The 15,995-nt window shown below is 56.1% G+C and overlaps 5 protein-coding genes across 5 annotated transcripts; 3 read left to right on the top strand and 2 right to left on the bottom strand.

Annotated features, from left to right (window-relative positions):
- Positions 1-270: 270 nt before the first annotated feature.
- On the bottom strand, positions 271-2,482 carry BO95DRAFT_449054 (putative alpha-galactosidase D; the record flags this gene model as incomplete). Its single annotated transcript, XM_025587921.1, has 5 exons — positions 271-1,003; positions 1,060-1,858; positions 1,921-1,977; positions 2,035-2,333; positions 2,379-2,482. 5 exons carry the CDS (start codon positions 2,480-2,482, stop codon positions 271-273), a joined length of 1,992 nt encoding a protein of 663 aa, XP_025447771.1.
- A 905-nt stretch (positions 2,483-3,387) lies between these two features.
- Positions 3,388-4,547, top strand: BO95DRAFT_350947 (D-alanine--D-alanine ligase family protein; the record flags this gene model as incomplete). The annotated part of the gene is made up of 3 exons (XM_025582065.1): positions 3,388-4,122; positions 4,174-4,353; positions 4,407-4,547. 3 exons carry the CDS (start codon positions 3,388-3,390, stop codon positions 4,545-4,547), a joined length of 1,056 nt encoding a protein of 351 aa, XP_025447772.1.
- A 44-nt stretch (positions 4,548-4,591) lies between these two features.
- BO95DRAFT_77228 (uncharacterized protein) lies at positions 4,592-9,978 on the bottom strand. Its single transcript, XM_025592210.1, has 7 exons — positions 9,547-9,978; positions 9,425-9,475; positions 9,155-9,356; positions 8,003-9,100; positions 7,653-7,950; positions 6,864-7,599; positions 4,592-6,807 (listed from the first exon to the last, which is right to left on the bottom strand). The coding sequence occupies exons 1-7, from the start codon at positions 9,886-9,888 to the stop codon at positions 4,693-4,695; spliced, it is 4,842 nt and encodes a 1,613-aa protein (XP_025447773.1). The 5' UTR covers positions 9,889-9,978; the 3' UTR covers positions 4,592-4,692.
- An 854-nt stretch (positions 9,979-10,832) lies between these two features.
- Positions 10,833-12,484, top strand: BO95DRAFT_437956 (putative mitochondrial carrier protein (Rim2)). The gene is made up of 4 exons (XM_025585397.1): positions 10,833-11,103; positions 11,167-11,223; positions 11,307-11,961; positions 12,021-12,484. The coding sequence occupies exons 1-4, from the start codon at positions 10,973-10,975 to the stop codon at positions 12,228-12,230; spliced, it is 1,053 nt and encodes a 350-aa protein (XP_025447774.1). The 5' UTR covers positions 10,833-10,972; the 3' UTR covers positions 12,231-12,484.
- A 63-nt stretch (positions 12,485-12,547) lies between these two features.
- BO95DRAFT_77234 (uncharacterized protein) lies at positions 12,548-13,595 on the top strand. The gene is made up of 2 exons (XM_025592211.1): positions 12,548-13,085; positions 13,113-13,595. The coding sequence occupies exons 1-2, from the start codon at positions 12,864-12,866 to the stop codon at positions 13,512-13,514; spliced, it is 624 nt and encodes a 207-aa protein (XP_025447775.1). The 5' UTR covers positions 12,548-12,863; the 3' UTR covers positions 13,515-13,595.
- Positions 13,596-15,995: the final 2,400 nt, after the last annotated feature.

A 15,995-nucleotide genomic window follows, 5' to 3' on the forward strand; every position in this document is an offset into this window, starting at 1 on the left:
CAATTGATTAGCTATTCGACTACTTTTCCTGACTGCCTGTATATATTGCACAATTGCAATCTTAGTCACTGATTCATGAAGCTGGTTTGTTCTAAGACCAAGCTAGGCTTCTAGAAGCGAACCTAAATGTATCGTACGTAGAGAGCGCAACTCTTTAATCACATAACTCTTTTAACAAACATATTTCACTATCCGGCGCCCCCACACTTCCGTCTCCCCTCGAGCTAGTTCATAATATCAACAACACACATGGATACCAGCTGCAGCAAGCTAATCCAAAACCCTCACCCCGACCAAATCCGCCCCATAACTCTGCACCCCCTCGCCCCCGCCCACATTCCCAACCACGACCTCATTCACCCCCACCGTCCACCCATCCACGCTCACCCCGAGCGTCGCACTATCCCACCACCCCAAACCAGGCCCAAACAGCTCGCTGTGCCGACCACTCAGCGGCACCTCCAGCCGCACCGGCGCCCCGCCATTCACAGAAATCGTCAGGTTGCGGGCGTTGCGGCCCTCGTTCCACGACGAATCGAAGGCGATGTCGTTGTTGATGTAGTCCACTTCTACGTACTTGGTGCCCGCTGAGGAGGCGTGGATGGTTGTGCTGGCGGAGCCGGACGGGGACAGGTAGCCTAGTTTGCTGCCGACTGGGAGGCAGTACCCTGCGCCGCAGGTGGTGAGGGCTGTCGTGCCGGAGAGGGTGAAGGTTGTGCTGGGGGCGTAGGTTCCTTGCGGTGGGGTCAGGGTGATTGAGGCGATGGGGAGGGCGGGGGTGGAGGGGTGGTGGAGGGTTAGGGTTGCGTTGGAGGAGGCGGAGAGGGAGAGGGGTGTTGTGAGGTTCGTGGTGGAGGCTGGGATGGTGAGACGGGTGGTTGTGTTGGAGCCGGTGGAGAGGAGGATCGTGGTTGGAGAGGAGAGCGGTTTGGAGAGGGTGATTGTCAGACTGTAGTTCTTGCTGGTGGTGAGGGCGTAGATGGGCGAGAACGTCGTGGTGGTCCTGCATTGCATCTCACGGTCAGCTCATCGTCCAGCAGAGTAGTACCGCGCACTTACCCTGATGTTTTCCCAAACACATCCCCAGGATAAACCCCGTCAGCGATGGTTTCCCCCAATTCCAGCAGCATCGTCCCATGGGCCGCCACCGTCGCCGTGTACGATGTCCGCACCCCCTCCGCCACACTCCCCTCCCAGATATTCTTCACACTGCCGGCATACTGCAGCCCAATGTCCGGCAAATCCAGGGTCAATTCGCGCGACTCGTTGCGCCAGTTCACCAGCGCCGCGACGGTCCTGCCCCCGGACAACGGCCCGCTCCACACCTCGTACTCTTCCTCCGACCACCGACGCCGCAGGCTCGCGCTTGTGCCCAGCGCATCCTGGTTAAACGCAATCACATCCTCCTGCCTGAGGACCGCCAACGAGCTCTCACTAATCGCCGTGGCTGCGTCCCGCAGGGCAGCCCCGATGACTAGCGGACTCTTCAGGATCGCCCACAGCGAGAAGTGGGTCTGCTCCTCGGGCAGCGAAAACACCCCGTTGCCGACCTCCAGCATGTCGAGGTCGGGCCACTGGCCCGGTCCGGCGACGTCAGTCTGCGGCACAGCCTGGTTGAGGATGCGGTAGATGGTGCGCCACGCCGGGATGATGTCGTTGCCGATGCGCCAGGTGTGGCCCAGCGAGGGGGCCCAGAGCGCGGGGAAGTCCACGCCCCAGTCGCAGACTTGAAACAGCACGGTGCGGTTCAGCTGGGCCAGGGCCTGGGACATGGTGGCGTAGCGCGAGGAGGGTGAGGTGCTGGGCGCGTAGTTGACGTTGGGGAAGTTGGTCGCTGCGTCGGAGTAGCAGTTGTCGTCTGGAGTGAATGTGAGTCTCTGGGGTTTTGGCAAGGAGGTTTGTGTCTAAGGGGGGGATTACACTTCAAAGAATCTACCTTCCACGAGGCAAATCTCTGAGCATCCTGTTCTTCGTGACCTGTAGCGAGCAGCGATTAGAATCCCACCCATTGCAACATTGGGCACAGGGGTATACCTAAGTTGCCCGTGTTGTTCGGCGGGCTGCCGCATAGCAAAATCCCTGCGTCTCCGTAGACCCCGAACAACAGCCCCAGGTCGTGAATATACTCTCCCAGCGCTGGGAAGCCCTGTGGGAACAGCTCTGGATTCCAGGTAAGGGATCCATCGGCCAACCGGTCGGCCACCGACCACCCGCAATCGGTGGTGACATAGCGGTAGCCCAGCGAGTCGAGGCCCAAGTCCACCAACGCTTTGGCATTGGACCGGACGATAGTCTCATTGGGGGAGCAGGAATAGTGGTTATATGTGTTCCATCTGGATGCATTAGCTAAAGGCCATCCGATCAAGGCGTGAACTTACCCCATCGGTGGCGTTTGGGCCAATCCATCCTGCAGTCGTGGTTGAAGCGACGGTGCAGCTGCAGCCGCAACCGACAGCAGAGACACGGCGAGAATCGCAGACATGGTTTGGAATCCGGGGTATGAGGAGGAGGATGAATTCGGAGGTGGATCTGCGCATTTATAGCCGTATACTGCATGGTATGAGGGGAAGTTGGCGAGACTAAGCCAAAAATTAGCCGAAGCCCTGAATTGATGCCTCTCCGTCACACTGCATTAGCCTCCGCAAATTAACCGGTCCTGCAGAATCGAAAATGAGGGGAAATGAAATCGTGCCATGCTGAGCATGACGCTGGGTTTGCAGTTTCCACCAGTCAGCGTGTGTTGCCCAAGTCTAGCTGATTCAAGCTGTCGTACATATTCGTTCAACGTTTGACGGGCTGTAAGGTTTGCTGGAGTCATGTAATCGCCTGCTTCAAGGAAAAGTCCAGCCCTTCAAAGCGATGGCTTCAACCTTTCCTGCGTCCAGGTATGATTCGACCACTCTCATATAGACTGCAAAAGCATTCAATCTGATAAAAGGTAGCAGAAGCGCGATTTCTAATCATGAAATGAGCTTCATTCATCTGATAGCATTCCAACTATTCAGAGTCGTCGAAAAACCGCTGTCAAAGTCGTCGTGATTTGTTGCATGCATGCAGCTTGTCCAGCTTTCCAGAAGCCCGATGCACCAATCCTGCTCCATAGATCAGCATCCACGGAAGCCAGCCGCCTCCCAATCTCGCATGGCCAGCAAAGCAAAGCATATGCAGAAAACACCAGGAGCCAACTGACCTGACCATCGCCATGCAGGTCCTTGACCACTTCACACCGCAACTCTGTCGCCACGCTTCACTTATAAAAGGAGCTTATCAATAAAGCAATAAAGGCCAGCTGCGCTTGCCCTTCAAGTACCTCCAAGGAAATTGCAGATCATCCCTAACCCCCTCCTCCTCCTCCAACCCAACCAACCCAAAAGAACAGCCCCCAAAATGACCAAACACCCCCTAACAATCGCCCTCATCTACGAAGACCCCGCCGTCTACGCCCTCCACCACCACCCCGCCGCCTCCCTCTCGCACCTCGAAGTCGGCGCCGCCGCGCCCGCCATCACGACCGCCCTCCAATCCCAGGGCCACACCGTCCACCCGATCCCCAGCATCCACGCCCTCCTCGCCCACCTCACTACTCCCGAAACCCCGAAATGGGACCTAGCCTTCGACATCACCGAGGGCGTGTACGGCCCCGCGCGCGAAGCGCAGGTCGCCGCCGTGCTGGAGGCGCACCGCATCCCGCGCACCTTCTCCGACGCCGCGACCATGGCGCTGTGTCTAGACAAGGGGCGCACGAAAATGGTGCTGGAGCATTTCGGGGTCGCGACAGCGCCGTTTGCGGTCGTTCATTTCGATGACAGTCCCCTAAATAAGGAGTTGAGCGGCGAGGAGATCCTGGGACAGATGCGCCGCTCACAACATGCCGAGACGCTGCTCGGGCCCGGGGGGTGGCCGCTGTTCGTCAAGCCGTTGGCTGAGGGGTCGTCCAAGGGGATCGCCCTGGGGAATCGGGTGGCCTCGGAAAAAGAGTTGGTGCGCGTGGTGAATGCGTTGCGGGCGGCGAGTCCCTCTTCTTTGGGGGTTTTGGTCGAGTCGTTTCTCCCCGGGAGGGAGTTTACGGTCGGGATTCTAGGGACGGGGGTGGATGCGTGGGTCGTTGGGGTGGATGAGATTGTTTGGTCGGGAGCGAAGGGGGACAAGGGCTCGGTTGAGTTCACGACGGAGAAGTCCAAGTCGTCGGATGATTGGAACGGGGAGGCGGATGAGGTCAAGGTCACTCGCGAGGACAAGGAGGCAGACCTGGCTTGTGAGACGGCGTTGAGGGCGTGGAGAGCGCTGCGCTGCCGCGATGGGGGCAGAGTTGATGTCCGCATGGATGAAGCTGGAGTGGCTCATGTCATGGAGGTCTGTTTCTTTGAAGGCTCGTGTTTAAGTGGCGAGGTTGCTAATGCTCACAGATCAATCCGCTGGCTGGGTTGCTCCCTAGCTGGTCGCAATTGCCGCTCATCGCTGAGCATAATGGTGTCTCGTTCGATGAAATGATCGGTCATATCGTGCAGAGTGCACTCAAGCGGACGGTTTCCCATACCGTTGTCTGAAGGCGTAGATATTAGTTAGAAAGACCCGTAAAAGCCATATTCAAGATCGAGAAAGCCAGTTGCTGGTTGTTCCAACACTCGTTCAATATTCAATGAGGTATCAACATTAGGCATTATCGTGAACTTGTCCCAAAATAGACTCCGATCAAACTTCATTGATCTTCCTCTTCCACCGATCCCTCACCGACATCATCCAATCCTTCCACAACTTCTCCTTCCTCCCAATGCGAATCACCCCATCCTTCACCCCCATCCAGTCATCGATCGGCTGCGGCAGATACCGGTGCCGTGCCCAGCAGCACTTGAACCAAAAGCCCTCGCCGGTCTCATCATAGAACGCGATCTGTTTCCGGTAGCAGTCCTCGCAGAAATCCACGGTCGCACAGTCGAGACAGAAATACATCTTCGGACCCTTCGGCCCGAAAGTCTTCATCTCGAATGGCGGGTCCATGCAGGGTCCGTTGCAGGTGATCCCATTGGTGACATCGATCGTGTCTTGAGATAAGGAAATGTCGGGGATATCGGGTTGTGCGGGTTTCGTGGAAGAGCCATCTGTGGGCGAGGCTGCTGGAGTGGACTCTGGCTGGTCGGTCGCATGGCCGTTGACTCCTGGTGCCTCGGACGTAAACTGGCCGTTTACGGCGGGCGCTTCTCCATTTTTCTGCGTGATTGGCGCCACAGTCAAGCTGGATACCTTCGCATCAGTGTCAGCGGTTTCGGCTTGCTCGGACGGGAGTGATGTGGCCGAGGACTCATTGCCATCCGATCCTTGGGTTTCAGAAACGGCACTGGTCTCTGCAGAGTCCGTAGATGGCTCGTTTGCTTCCTTTCCTGTCTCACTTGAGTCAGCCGGAAGCTGGCCTTCTGCCCCATTCGCCGTCTCTGCGCTTGGTTCACCGTCACCTTGAACCACCTCTGTCTCAGCCGGTTGCCCAGTCGAGTTAAAATTAGCATTAGCATAGTCATCGTAGCTCCGGTCCACCACAGACATCTGAAGCGACAAAGCGACCTGCGCATCCATATTTAAGTCCAGGAACATGAGGACTTTCGCCAGCAAGCGAAATGCATAGACATCGTTCGACCCAATCGAGTCCTCCAGATCTGCAATGCAGATATTGAATGCGCGGTCAGCATGGAGTCGGGCTTTCCCCAGGTTCCCGACCTCCCGATGCATCTTGCCTAGCACCAGAAAGGCCTCGGCCAACTGGATCGACTCCAGAATTGGAGTCCGCTCGTACGTACTGATCAGTCGCTCCAGCTTCGTGATCGACTCCTCGCGCACAGTGGTCGATCGCGTCACGGTAAAGTTCTCGTGTTGGATGTCAACCATCTCGGGGAAGATGGAGCTCATCAGCAGGATCGCGATCTGCGATTCCGTGAGATTGGCAAGCATGTTGTCCAGTATGTGCTCTGCCATCTTGGTCGCACGCGCGTCTCGTCGATATATGAAGGCAAGCTCGAATTGAGTGGCTTGCGCCCGCGCTGGATCCAATTTCTGCCAGTAGTCCACAGAGTCCTGGAAGGTCTGGAGAAGATAATCAACTCGTCTTGTTTCAACAGCGGCTCGACGGAAAAGGTCCTTCTTGTTGGTGAAATCGGTCGATCGGAACCACAGCCACTCTGATCGGATCTTCGGCTGTTGGCGGCGGACGGCATCAATCACCTTGCTCCATTCACCCTTCTGGCCATGGATGTTGACGATGCTCGTGAGAAGTTCCAAGAGCTGTTGGGTGTACTCGAGACCCTCCCGCAAAGCTTCCTCGCAGGTCTCAATTGCCTGTTCATCTTCGCCCAGTTGCTGCAAGGCATGGGCCTTGAGGAGAAAAGCATTGGTACATCGCACGTCGCTCAACTCCGAGCCAAGAGCGCCCTTCTCCTCAGTACGGGCATTTAGGGCAAGGTCGGCGTACTTCACCACACGCTTCCAGCCTTCCCGTATCTCCTCCTCATCCGTACTCTCGGCCTGGTCTTGCTTCGCACGGTGGTACTCCGCAAGCCCTAGATAAGAATAAAACCTCTCCGGGCCGGGCGTGGTCTTGTCATCCAAGTTTGTCTGGTAGAACTCGGCCGCAAGGTCTTTCTCCTCGTTATCTGCTATAGAATGCAACACCAATCCCGCGGCAATCCGACAGCGTGCGGTCTTGACTGGGGTAGTAAACATCTCAGCCTGGCCATATTCCAGAATATGCCTGGCCCTGGGAGCCAAGACATAAGGAAAGTACCAGCGAGTATTGTTGTCCCCATCTGGGAAGTTTCCAGTCTGCAGTGCAGAAAGATTAGTGTTGACTGCTAAGCACGGTGGAGAGAGATACATACCGGCCACAAAGCCCGACAGATAAACTTGTAAGGGATTTTGGCTTCATTGTAGGTCACCTTTTCCGTCCAGCTCTCGATGTGCCCTTGGGCCAGCTGTTCGAGAACGCTCCCCGGCTGCATAATGATCTTTTCGACCCAGGCCTTGGCGCGCGGCGACAATCCCTCCTCGTCATGAAAGCTCATCTTCCGGGCCCATGCCATCAGAACCTTCAGGTTATAGCCACCTGACTTGTCGAAATCGGTGGACATATCGTAGAGGTCGAAATCCACATCCGCATTGTCGTCATCCTGCTTCTGACGGAGCTCTTCGAAGACTCGACAGACATCGTTGTCATTGGTCAGAATCCGTGCCAGTGCTTCGACGATCTGCAAGCCTTGTTTAGGGGTAGTATGCTTCACACTGATGTCTTTGAGGTGCTGCAAGAACCATTGGGCGGCATACTCTTGGAGGGCCTTGCGAAGATTCGCTCCTTGCGGATCTCGATCGCAGAGAATACCCCCCAGCTTCAGAAAGAAAAATACCCTTGACTCGATCGGGTCAGGGATCATGTTGTTCACGGACTGTTCCAGATAGTCGCGGAAGGCGGGTTGGCGGAAAAGAACCTGCTGTTGCTTGCTTTCGCTTATCTTCTTCTCCAGTCGAGCTGCCTCAGTGATGGGGCCTTCCGGCTGCCCCTCCTTCGCCACCAGGCTCGTCTGCGCATCTGCCGGCTGATAGTTGATTGTATACAATAGACTAAGCGCGACATAACAGTCAGCGTAGCTCCTTGTCTTCAACCAGATACATACCTGGACAATGTTCCCTCAATCTCGCCAGCTACATTGAAACTACCAAAGCTAGGCTCCTGATCAATAATCTCTTGCAGATCATATACAGTCAACGGTTGCTTGGCATATGTGCATAGGGCGAATATCGTTTCAACGATTCGGCGGTCCATCTCACTCCGTTTGGCGCGGACGATCTCAATCATCGCGGTGTACAAGCCTTCTTGACTATTGACATTATCGATCTTAGCCAAGGCAGATGTTTCGTCTCCCTCCGATTGTTCCATCATGGTCAAGGTAAGATCCACAGAGGACATGACTCCTGAGCGGCGTCAGTTAGTATCACATAGCCCATACCCCATGAAGGTACTTACGGCTCGGGTTCTGCAGCAGCTTGCGCTCAATAGCACTACGAGTGGAATCCTTGAATGACTTCAAGACCTCGGATCCGTTGATACGAGCCTCGATGATCCGCTCAAAGTCGCCCCCGGCCTTGGTCTTGGTGATGAGGTCGATCTTAGGACATTTAGTGAATCCAAACACCGTGTCGTAGAGCGAGTCATCCGTGGTTCCGGTCATGAGGATCCGGATGCCACACTTGTCCGAGTTCAAGGTTTGAAACAACTCGAGCATGCGTCTGCGGTCGGATTCCTCCATGAGCTCCACGCCGTCCAGCAAAATGAACACGTCTCTTGCGGTGTCGGGAGTTTTCTCGAATTTCTTCACGAGAAGGTTGTTCCACAGAAACTTGAGCTTCTCTTCCTGCTTGTCATTCTGTCCCCCCTTAAAAATCTTCGAAGCGATCAGGTCCTTTGCGATCGACTCGCACAGCTTGATGTCGTGGTCGGCAATCTGCACCAGGATGTACGCAAGAACATTCCGGAACGACTGCGACTCCTGTCTACCCGGCTCAAAGGGGAAGTAGGCCGCCAGCATCGTTCGCCGCTGGTCGGGAATATTCTTGTCATTGGCGATACGGTACCGCTTGCTCTGCTCCTGGATCGACAGATAGCAGTGGTAGGCGAAGAAGGTCTTGCCGGTGCCTGCTTCTCCCGAGACAAAGATGAAGGGGTTCTTGTGGCCGGTCGCCCACGACTTGTAGGCCGGGTCTGTCTCAGACCACGAGAAAGTCCCCGGCACGAGATGCTTCCGCACCAATTTCATCTGCGTCTCGACGCGAACTTCGGTGTCCGGATCGAGATCCTTGCTGTTCTTCAGGGTTTCCTTGATCTTTTCCAGCGCACTCGCCTTGCCCCACAGCGGCTGCAGATCGGACGATTTGATCTTCATGTCCTGCAGCGCTTGAATGAAGCTGGTGGGGAGATTTTCGATCTTTTCGCCCATGCCCTCCACCACATTGAGGATCTGGATCGGCAAGGTGGCGCGGAACAGCAGAATGACTTTTTGCACATGGTCGCATTTCGCCATGATTTCCTTGTTCCGTCCTTTCAGGAGCGCCCGTATGTACATTCCTGTCGCAAATCAGCCTTCAGGCACAGGCAGCCAGCAGTGTGTGTAGGACCCACTCTTCCGACTGTACTCGCTGAAAACCCTTCCGCTGAAGGAGCAAAAGTCCACCATGGCGATGAGGATATCGGTCAATCGGCGCAGGAAGTTGGACTTGTCGAACTGTCGGTGTCGGAGGTCGCCGATATCTTGGAGCGCGATGTTCAGCGTCTCAAAAGTCGACTCAATCAGATCGAAATCCTCCGACATATCTTTAGCCGCCTGTGCAAGTGTCAGCCCAGCCAGGACCGGTGACCAAAGGCTTTCTTCCACTTCCGCCCGGTCCTCACCTGAATCATATACAATATCGAACCAGCCACCAGCTGCGCAGGCACCGCATACTAGACATTGCGATTGGAAAAAGCATCAGTCCTCCCATTCAAAACTCAGTCGCATGTAAAGTCCCCCTCACCGTGCCGGAAACATGACCCTTGACGAAGGTGACCCCGGAGTCCACCCAGTCCAGACACCCGGCCACCGACTTCATCACCTTATCCTTCCGGTCGCCGGGCCGTCGCGAGTGTTCGAACAATTTAGACGCCTTCTGCAGCCCAGTCTCGGCGTCGGACCATTGATCCCCTCGGGTTTGCAGTTCCTCCAGGTTGACATTGTTTTCCGCCGCGATGCGATCGAGCGCCTCTTTCCACAGGTCGTCTAAACTCTTGGGCTCTTTGCTCTCTGCGACGGTTCCCGTGGGCGGGGTTGGCGCGGAGGCTGCAGCCGCGGGCTTGGGGTTGGGTTTCTTATCGGACATGGTGTTGTCGTACGGCTAGATGGCCGCCATGTAGTCGTAGGGGGTTGCGCGCGCGATCGGAGATGCAGGGGAGGGGAGGAGGGCGCGTCGGCGCGGATCCGGGGCGATCAGGCATATTTAAAATTGCTGGACTAGCTGAAGAACCCTTTTAGTGCAGTGCATTAGTCCGGTGTCAGGTGGTCAAGGGGCGGATGAGGCTGAGATTATCGTGCTGCCCATTGCTGGAGTGCGGGTCGGCGGGAGATTGGATCCTCGCGCGATCGGACGAACTGAGCGAACTGTGCGGCCTAACCCGCGCCTAACGGGATGAATACGAGGCTCGGGGGATATGAGAGTGGGAAAAGAGAAGGGTCTGCGTATTGCTCCGAGAGATGGGTTTGCGAGGTGACTGGGGGTCCTGGCATAATGAGTGTGCCTGGTCTTTGAGCGTGAGTTGAGTTGAGTTGAGTTGAGTTGAGAGTGCATTTGTTATCAGTGATTGTTTAGAAGGGGGAGGGAGTGAAAGTGTCTGGGGAAGTCGAAGTCTGGATTGGGGCGGTGGAGAATCGGCGGGAGAAAGTGGAGCCGTTGGTCAGGCTGTGGCTCGGTGCCTTACTGCCTGATCCCCCCAGCAGCAGCAGTAGGTGACTGGGATGGTCGTGCAGGAGGAGCTGCAGAGGTAGTCAGGTACAAACTTTGGTGATGTGTGCAAGGGTCCGGGGTTGTCACTCACATCTGCCTGCTAGGCTTCACCCTCACCATAAGCCCACCAATTCGGACCTCCAATGCATTTCCTCCTTATCACACAGCGCATGTCTGGCTGAGTCAGCGGATGAGTAATGACGGGGAAGTGACAGGTGGATCACATGATTCCCGTCACCGGTGCTGACCGCCTGGGGTTCGCCGCCCGGAAGTATCTTTCCAAACGCCGCAAAAAAAACTTTCCTGAATCCATCGACCCAGGCCCTGGCCGAGCAAAACCACTCCCTGCTCCTACAGCCCCGCGTCCTCTTTTCTTGCCACTTGTGATTTTTATCTGTCGATCTCCATCTAAGCATACTGAGAAACACCGGAATACATCCCATCGACATCCTCCATGGCAACGATGCAGACCGTTGTTCGCAAGACGGGCGGTGCATCTGGAGAACCGCTTCCGCCCACACTTCCGACTGATACCGTGCCCGACCGCGTGAACACCTCCAGTCTGGGATCATGGTCTCATTTGATTGCCGGCGCGTGAGTGATCTATCGGCAGTTGACCTTGTCGACACCTGAAAGAGAAAGCTAATCGGAGTGCAGGACCGGCGGGATGGTGACAGCTATCGTGACAAGTCCTCTTGACGTTCTCCGCACGCGGTAAGCGCTTTCCTCCTCCAAGCTGGCAGCATCGCCTCTCAACAATTTCCCCCGCGAAGCTAATAAGACATGCACATGAACAGCCTCCAAACCGACTACTACCAGACCCAATCCAACACCCGCCTCACGCCACACCCCAATCAAATACGACAATCCTTCGTCCGCTCCTCGGTCAACCACTTCCGGGAGACCTTCGGCATTCTGTTCTCGATCCACCGCGTCGAGGGCTGGCGCGGGATGTTCAAGGGCCTGGGCCCCAGCCTGACGGGCGTGGTGCCCGCCAGCGCGGTCAAGTTCTACACATACGGCAACTGCAAGCGGCTGCTGCCGGAGGTGCTGGGGTGCGACAAGGACACGACGCTGGTGCACGCGCTGTCGGCGGCGTGCGCGGGCATCGCCACGGGCAGCGCCACCAACCCCATCTGGGTGGTCAAGACGCGCCTGCAGCTGGACAAGGCGGGCGCCCGCCGCTACAAGAACAGTCTCGACTGCACGCAGCAGATCCTGCGGCACGAGGGCCCCAAGGGTCTGTACCGCGGTCTGACGGCGAGCTATCTGGGGAGCATCGAGACGACGCTGCATCTGGTCATGTACGAGCGCATCAAGGGGCTGATCGCCACCAAGGTCGATCTGGAGGGGGCCGGCCCCGAGTCGAGCCAGTTCGTGCAGGGTTTGGCGCTGAGCGGGGCCTCCGGGTTGTCGAAGATGGTGGCCTGTCTGATCGCCTATCCTCACGAGGTGAGTTGGACCATTGGTTTTCAAGGTACGAATCTTTGCTGACGGCTCTCTGTCTCTAGGTCATCCGCACTCGCCTCCGACAGGCCCCCATGGCGGACGGTCGGCAGAAGTACACCAGCATCCTGCAGTGCGCGCGGCTGATCCTGAAGGAGGAAGGGATGATCGCGCTGTACGGCGGGTTGACGGCGCATCTGCTCCGGACAGTTCCGTCGGCGGCGATCACGATCGGGACGTATGAGCTGGTTCTCAAAGTCCTTGAGAGACAATGATTGGCGTGGGCCGGCCAACGGCGAGGCGAGACCTCGGGCGGGCGGCGACCGCCTGCTTCCCGTCTCATGTATTATAGACTGTATGATTCGAAAAAAAGATGTGGCGCATAGATACCCTGTAATCCGACTGCTTGAGGGGTGAATTGTACAGGCCACGATACCATTCCGGGGTGTTTTGTTTTGTCATGTGTGCTTCTGATTCGGGTTGGCGTTGAGCGCGTTTTGTTTTGGTGCACGGTGTTGTTGTTTGTCAGCCACTCCCGAAATATATTTAGAATAGACTCTACTTGCTCACAACCACGGTCATGACTCAGTGCTCCGTTTCAATTCTCTATTCTCGTTAAACAAATATCGATTCCTTGCATCGGGTGTGTAAAATGGTCAATCCAGAATCTTCATAGCCTTGGTTGTTCGTGTACGGAGTACTAAGTATCGAAATGTTATCACGTGACCATTGTTTACTTCGTGCAAATATAACGCGCAATCTCGACGAAGGGACGAGAAAACTACGATTATGATCACATCCACAATTTACAGATCAAGAGTAAAAAAGGATAGAAAAAGGATCGTAGCATTAACTCATCATATACATAAAACAAACAGGCATGCCATTATAGAAGAAAAAGAAAAAGGATGGTATCAAATCCCACTCCCGCAACCTATCCACAGCCCGACCAATCATCTCACATCTCAGTGAGCATCTCACATCTCCACACCGCGATCCCCTTATCCGTTCGGAAGGAAGGACCTTACAAGGCAGCCATCACACCGAGGACACCGGCGACACCGGCGACACCGAAGCCCAGGACGCCGGCGGGGGTGGCCTGGGCGCCGGCGGCACCGGTCGAGGAGGAGGCGGAGGCGGAGGCGGAGGCGGAGGAGGCGGAGGCAATGTTGGTGACGGTGCCGGTGGAGGTGGTGGTGCCGGTGGAGGTGGTGCCGTCGTGGGTGGTGGTGAAGGTGGACTTGGCCAGGGTCAGGCTGTCGGAGATGGTGGAGGTGGCGGTCGCGGAGCCGTTGGTGCCGGTCAGGGTGGTGGTCGACGCGGGCCACACGGAGGAGGAGCCGGAGAGCGCGCTGGAGACGGCGCTGGAGGCGGCCGAGCGGGCGTCGCTGGCCGCGCTGGTGGCCTCCGAGGCGACCGACGAGGCAAGCGAGGTCACGTCCGAGGCCCCGGCGGCTCCCGCGGTCGACGCGGCGCTAGCGAGCGAGGTGGCGCCGCCGACGGCGTCAGTGGCGGCCGACTCGGCGCCCGAGACGACGTCCGAGACGACGCCGCCCTGAGGGGAGGCCAGGGCGGCGGTGGACAGGAGGGTGGTCAGGAGGAGGCTCTGGAGCTGCATTTTGGTTGTGGTGGTGGTGTGGTGTGATAAGATAGCGGTAATCGATTACTGATAACGTTATTGAGATGGTACCTGACCCGAGGAGTGAGGATTGATGTATGTATGGACTGGATGTATGCAGGAGAAACTGGAGAACTGAAGAGATTCAAGACCTGCGAGGGACGAGGGTCTTTATATCCTCCATCGCCACCAGGCTTCTGGCATACACCACACAAGCAAACGCAAGAGGTGACTTACCTGTCGACGACAAGAATAGCAGCCCAGCCCAGCCCACTGCATGATCATCTCCATCCTGCTCCCCCACGTTGACAACCTCTCATACGAATCAGGGCTGTCGTGAAGGCTGGCTCGACCAGTCACAGCCCTGGAGACGCGGCCCAGGCCCCACTATGATTCCATTGCGAGCACTCAGTGTCTTGCCGCGTTCCTGTTTCCCTGCTTGGCAATGACGTTGCCCATGTGTCTAGAATTTGGGTTTCTCTTTTGGCTGTGCTTCTCGTCGTCATTGGAGACTCGGGTTGTTTGTCTGTGGCGGTACGGTTGTGGCGGGTGCCTTGCCCTGCCTCTGTTTCTGGCCGGCATTCCCCCAATGTGAGCCATCATTCGCAGCACACCAGAGGGAGTGTGTTGGAGGGTGGTAGCTAAGAATAAGTTCAAACTCTGATACTGGACGGAACCCCCGAAGTGTACCCCATTTGTTGATCCCCAGCGCAGTCTCGCCACTCACAGGCACCAGCATTGACAGCCCGTGTAACCCTACCACAGGAGACTGACTGGTGTGGTGCAAACCACGTCGACCTGCTGCTCTTGCTGCTGCAGCTACAGCTACAACTTCCTGCCGGCCATCAAATCTGCATGCAACCAAGCGTGGGTGCGTCATCAGCAACCAGCAACCAGAGCCCGAGACATGGACGGACGGAAGTATCGGGCCGGGGGGGGGCAGGCAGATGAGGATCGTCAGATTCGTCGGTCGGATCTTGGCTAGGCTGGGTTTGCGTAATCTTGATGCAGGGTAAGCAAAGAGGTGTTCGTGTACGAAGAGCCAGTGATCAGCCTGACCACCACTACGGGTGGTTTATCCGGGAGCCATCGAGTGACTTAGTACTCATATTATTATTTACCATGAGTACGTACATGTGTATGTTAATGCCGTGATGGTCAGCGCAGGGTTCCTGGACCCTGTTTTTCTTCGCTCTTTTCCTCCCCTCGGCGATGGAGGGTCTAATTGGAAGGAAAACGGGGGGCAGAGTCATCCGGGGTAAATTTCTTGTTTCTCATAAGGCTGAGTGGTGAATTTCGGCTATTTGGTGCTCACCGAAATGCCTCGAAGGTTCTTTCCTCCCTTGGCCCCCCAAACAAAACAATCCTCCCCCCAGATTATTCCCCGGCCAGAGCCCAAGACCATTGAACTCAAACCATACGATACGACCCGATTATATCGAAGCATACGGCAAAAAACAAGTCTAGCCTCAATTTTCCATTCACAAAGCAACAAACATAAGTTAGTCCAGACTTAACCCAAATCCTCACCCTCATTGTAAATCCTCAAGAAAAAAAAACCCCTTGACGTCAGCCGGGGGCTCCCAACTAAGTGGAGTACAAACCGTGCACTCACCACCGACCCCAACGACGATCCTTCCCCTTCGGCAAAGCAGAACCTCAACCCTCAACCCTCAACCCTCAACCCTCAACCCTCAACCCTCCCACTCCCACTCCGTCTTCGGTCTGCGCTTGGACAATACACAGCCCAAAAAAATTATCGCGCACAAACATTCTGGACCCGGTTTTTTGACGTCAATTCTCCCGGGTCTATTGCCACTGTGCAGTGCAGGAACGACATCTGCCGAAAGCACGTTGGCCGTCATGGGTGCTTCTTTTTTGTCCAGGGGAGGCACGTGCGGAGTTGGCGGGTTGGTGCGATTTCGGGGAGTTGTGGTGTGATATGTCGACTATTGTAGACATACATATTGCTGGTGTGGTGGGTTGCTGTGTTTACTGACTCTGCATAGTAGGATATGAGCGGTGCTGCAGGTCATGCTGGATGATCTTCTATCGCTATCCGTACCGGCGGTCGGAGGTCACTGCCCTGACCGGAAGTACTACGTAAGGATACACTCGCCACATGTGGAGAGATGTCGACCACTCCTGTTGTCGACGGGGAGTTGTTGGTGCGATGGGCAGGGGTGCGGCTACGGTGCTGTATGAGTAATATGGGTTACGGAATTGTGCTCTTATTTACCAAGGGTTGAATCCTGGCTGAGCGAGGCCATAAGGCTGAGATCACTATCCCAACAAGAGCGCGTTGAGCACGTTGTCAGTTCTCTGAAAATCAGAAGAGACGATGGGGTAACTCGGTCACATGATCCAGCCCCGGCCTCGCAACAAGCCAGGCCCTGCCCTCATACATGCAGCCACCGCAGCA

Source organism: Aspergillus brunneoviolaceus, assembly GCF_003184695.1.
Source record: "Aspergillus brunneoviolaceus CBS 621.78 unplaced genomic scaffold BO95scaffold_2, whole genome shotgun sequence".
In the NCBI taxonomy this organism is placed as follows: domain Eukaryota; kingdom Fungi; phylum Ascomycota; class Eurotiomycetes; order Eurotiales; family Aspergillaceae; genus Aspergillus; species Aspergillus brunneoviolaceus.

Excerpts from the sequence above, each read along its gene's own strand:
- BO95DRAFT_77228 (XM_025592210.1), bottom strand. The coding sequence starts at position 9,888 with ATGTCCGATAAGAAACCCAACCCCAAGCCCGCGGCTGCAGCCTCCGCG. Across the intron at positions 9,357-9,424 it reads CGATATTGTATATGATTCAG|GCGGCTAAAGATATGTCGGA; the intron begins GTGAGGACCGGG and ends ACACTTGCACAG. Across the intron at positions 6,808-6,863 it reads TCTGTCGGGCTTTGTGGCCG|ACTGGAAACTTCCCAGATGG; the intron begins GTATGTATCTCT and ends TCTGCACTGCAG.
- BO95DRAFT_437956 (XM_025585397.1), top strand. The coding sequence starts at position 10,973 with ATGCAGACCGTTGTTCGCAAGACGGGCGGTGCATCTGGAGAACCGCTT. Across the intron at positions 11,104-11,166 it reads TCTCATTTGATTGCCGGCGC|GACCGGCGGGATGGTGACAG; the intron begins GTGAGTGATCTA and ends ATCGGAGTGCAG. Across the intron at positions 11,962-12,020 it reads TGATCGCCTATCCTCACGAG|GTCATCCGCACTCGCCTCCG; the intron begins GTGAGTTGGACC and ends CTCTGTCTCTAG.
- BO95DRAFT_77234 (XM_025592211.1), top strand. The coding sequence starts at position 12,864 with ATGGTATCAAATCCCACTCCCGCAACCTATCCACAGCCCGACCAATCA. Across the intron at positions 13,086-13,112 it reads CGGCACCGGTCGAGGAGGAG|GCGGAGGCAATGTTGGTGAC; the intron begins GCGGAGGCGGAG and ends GAGGCGGAGGAG.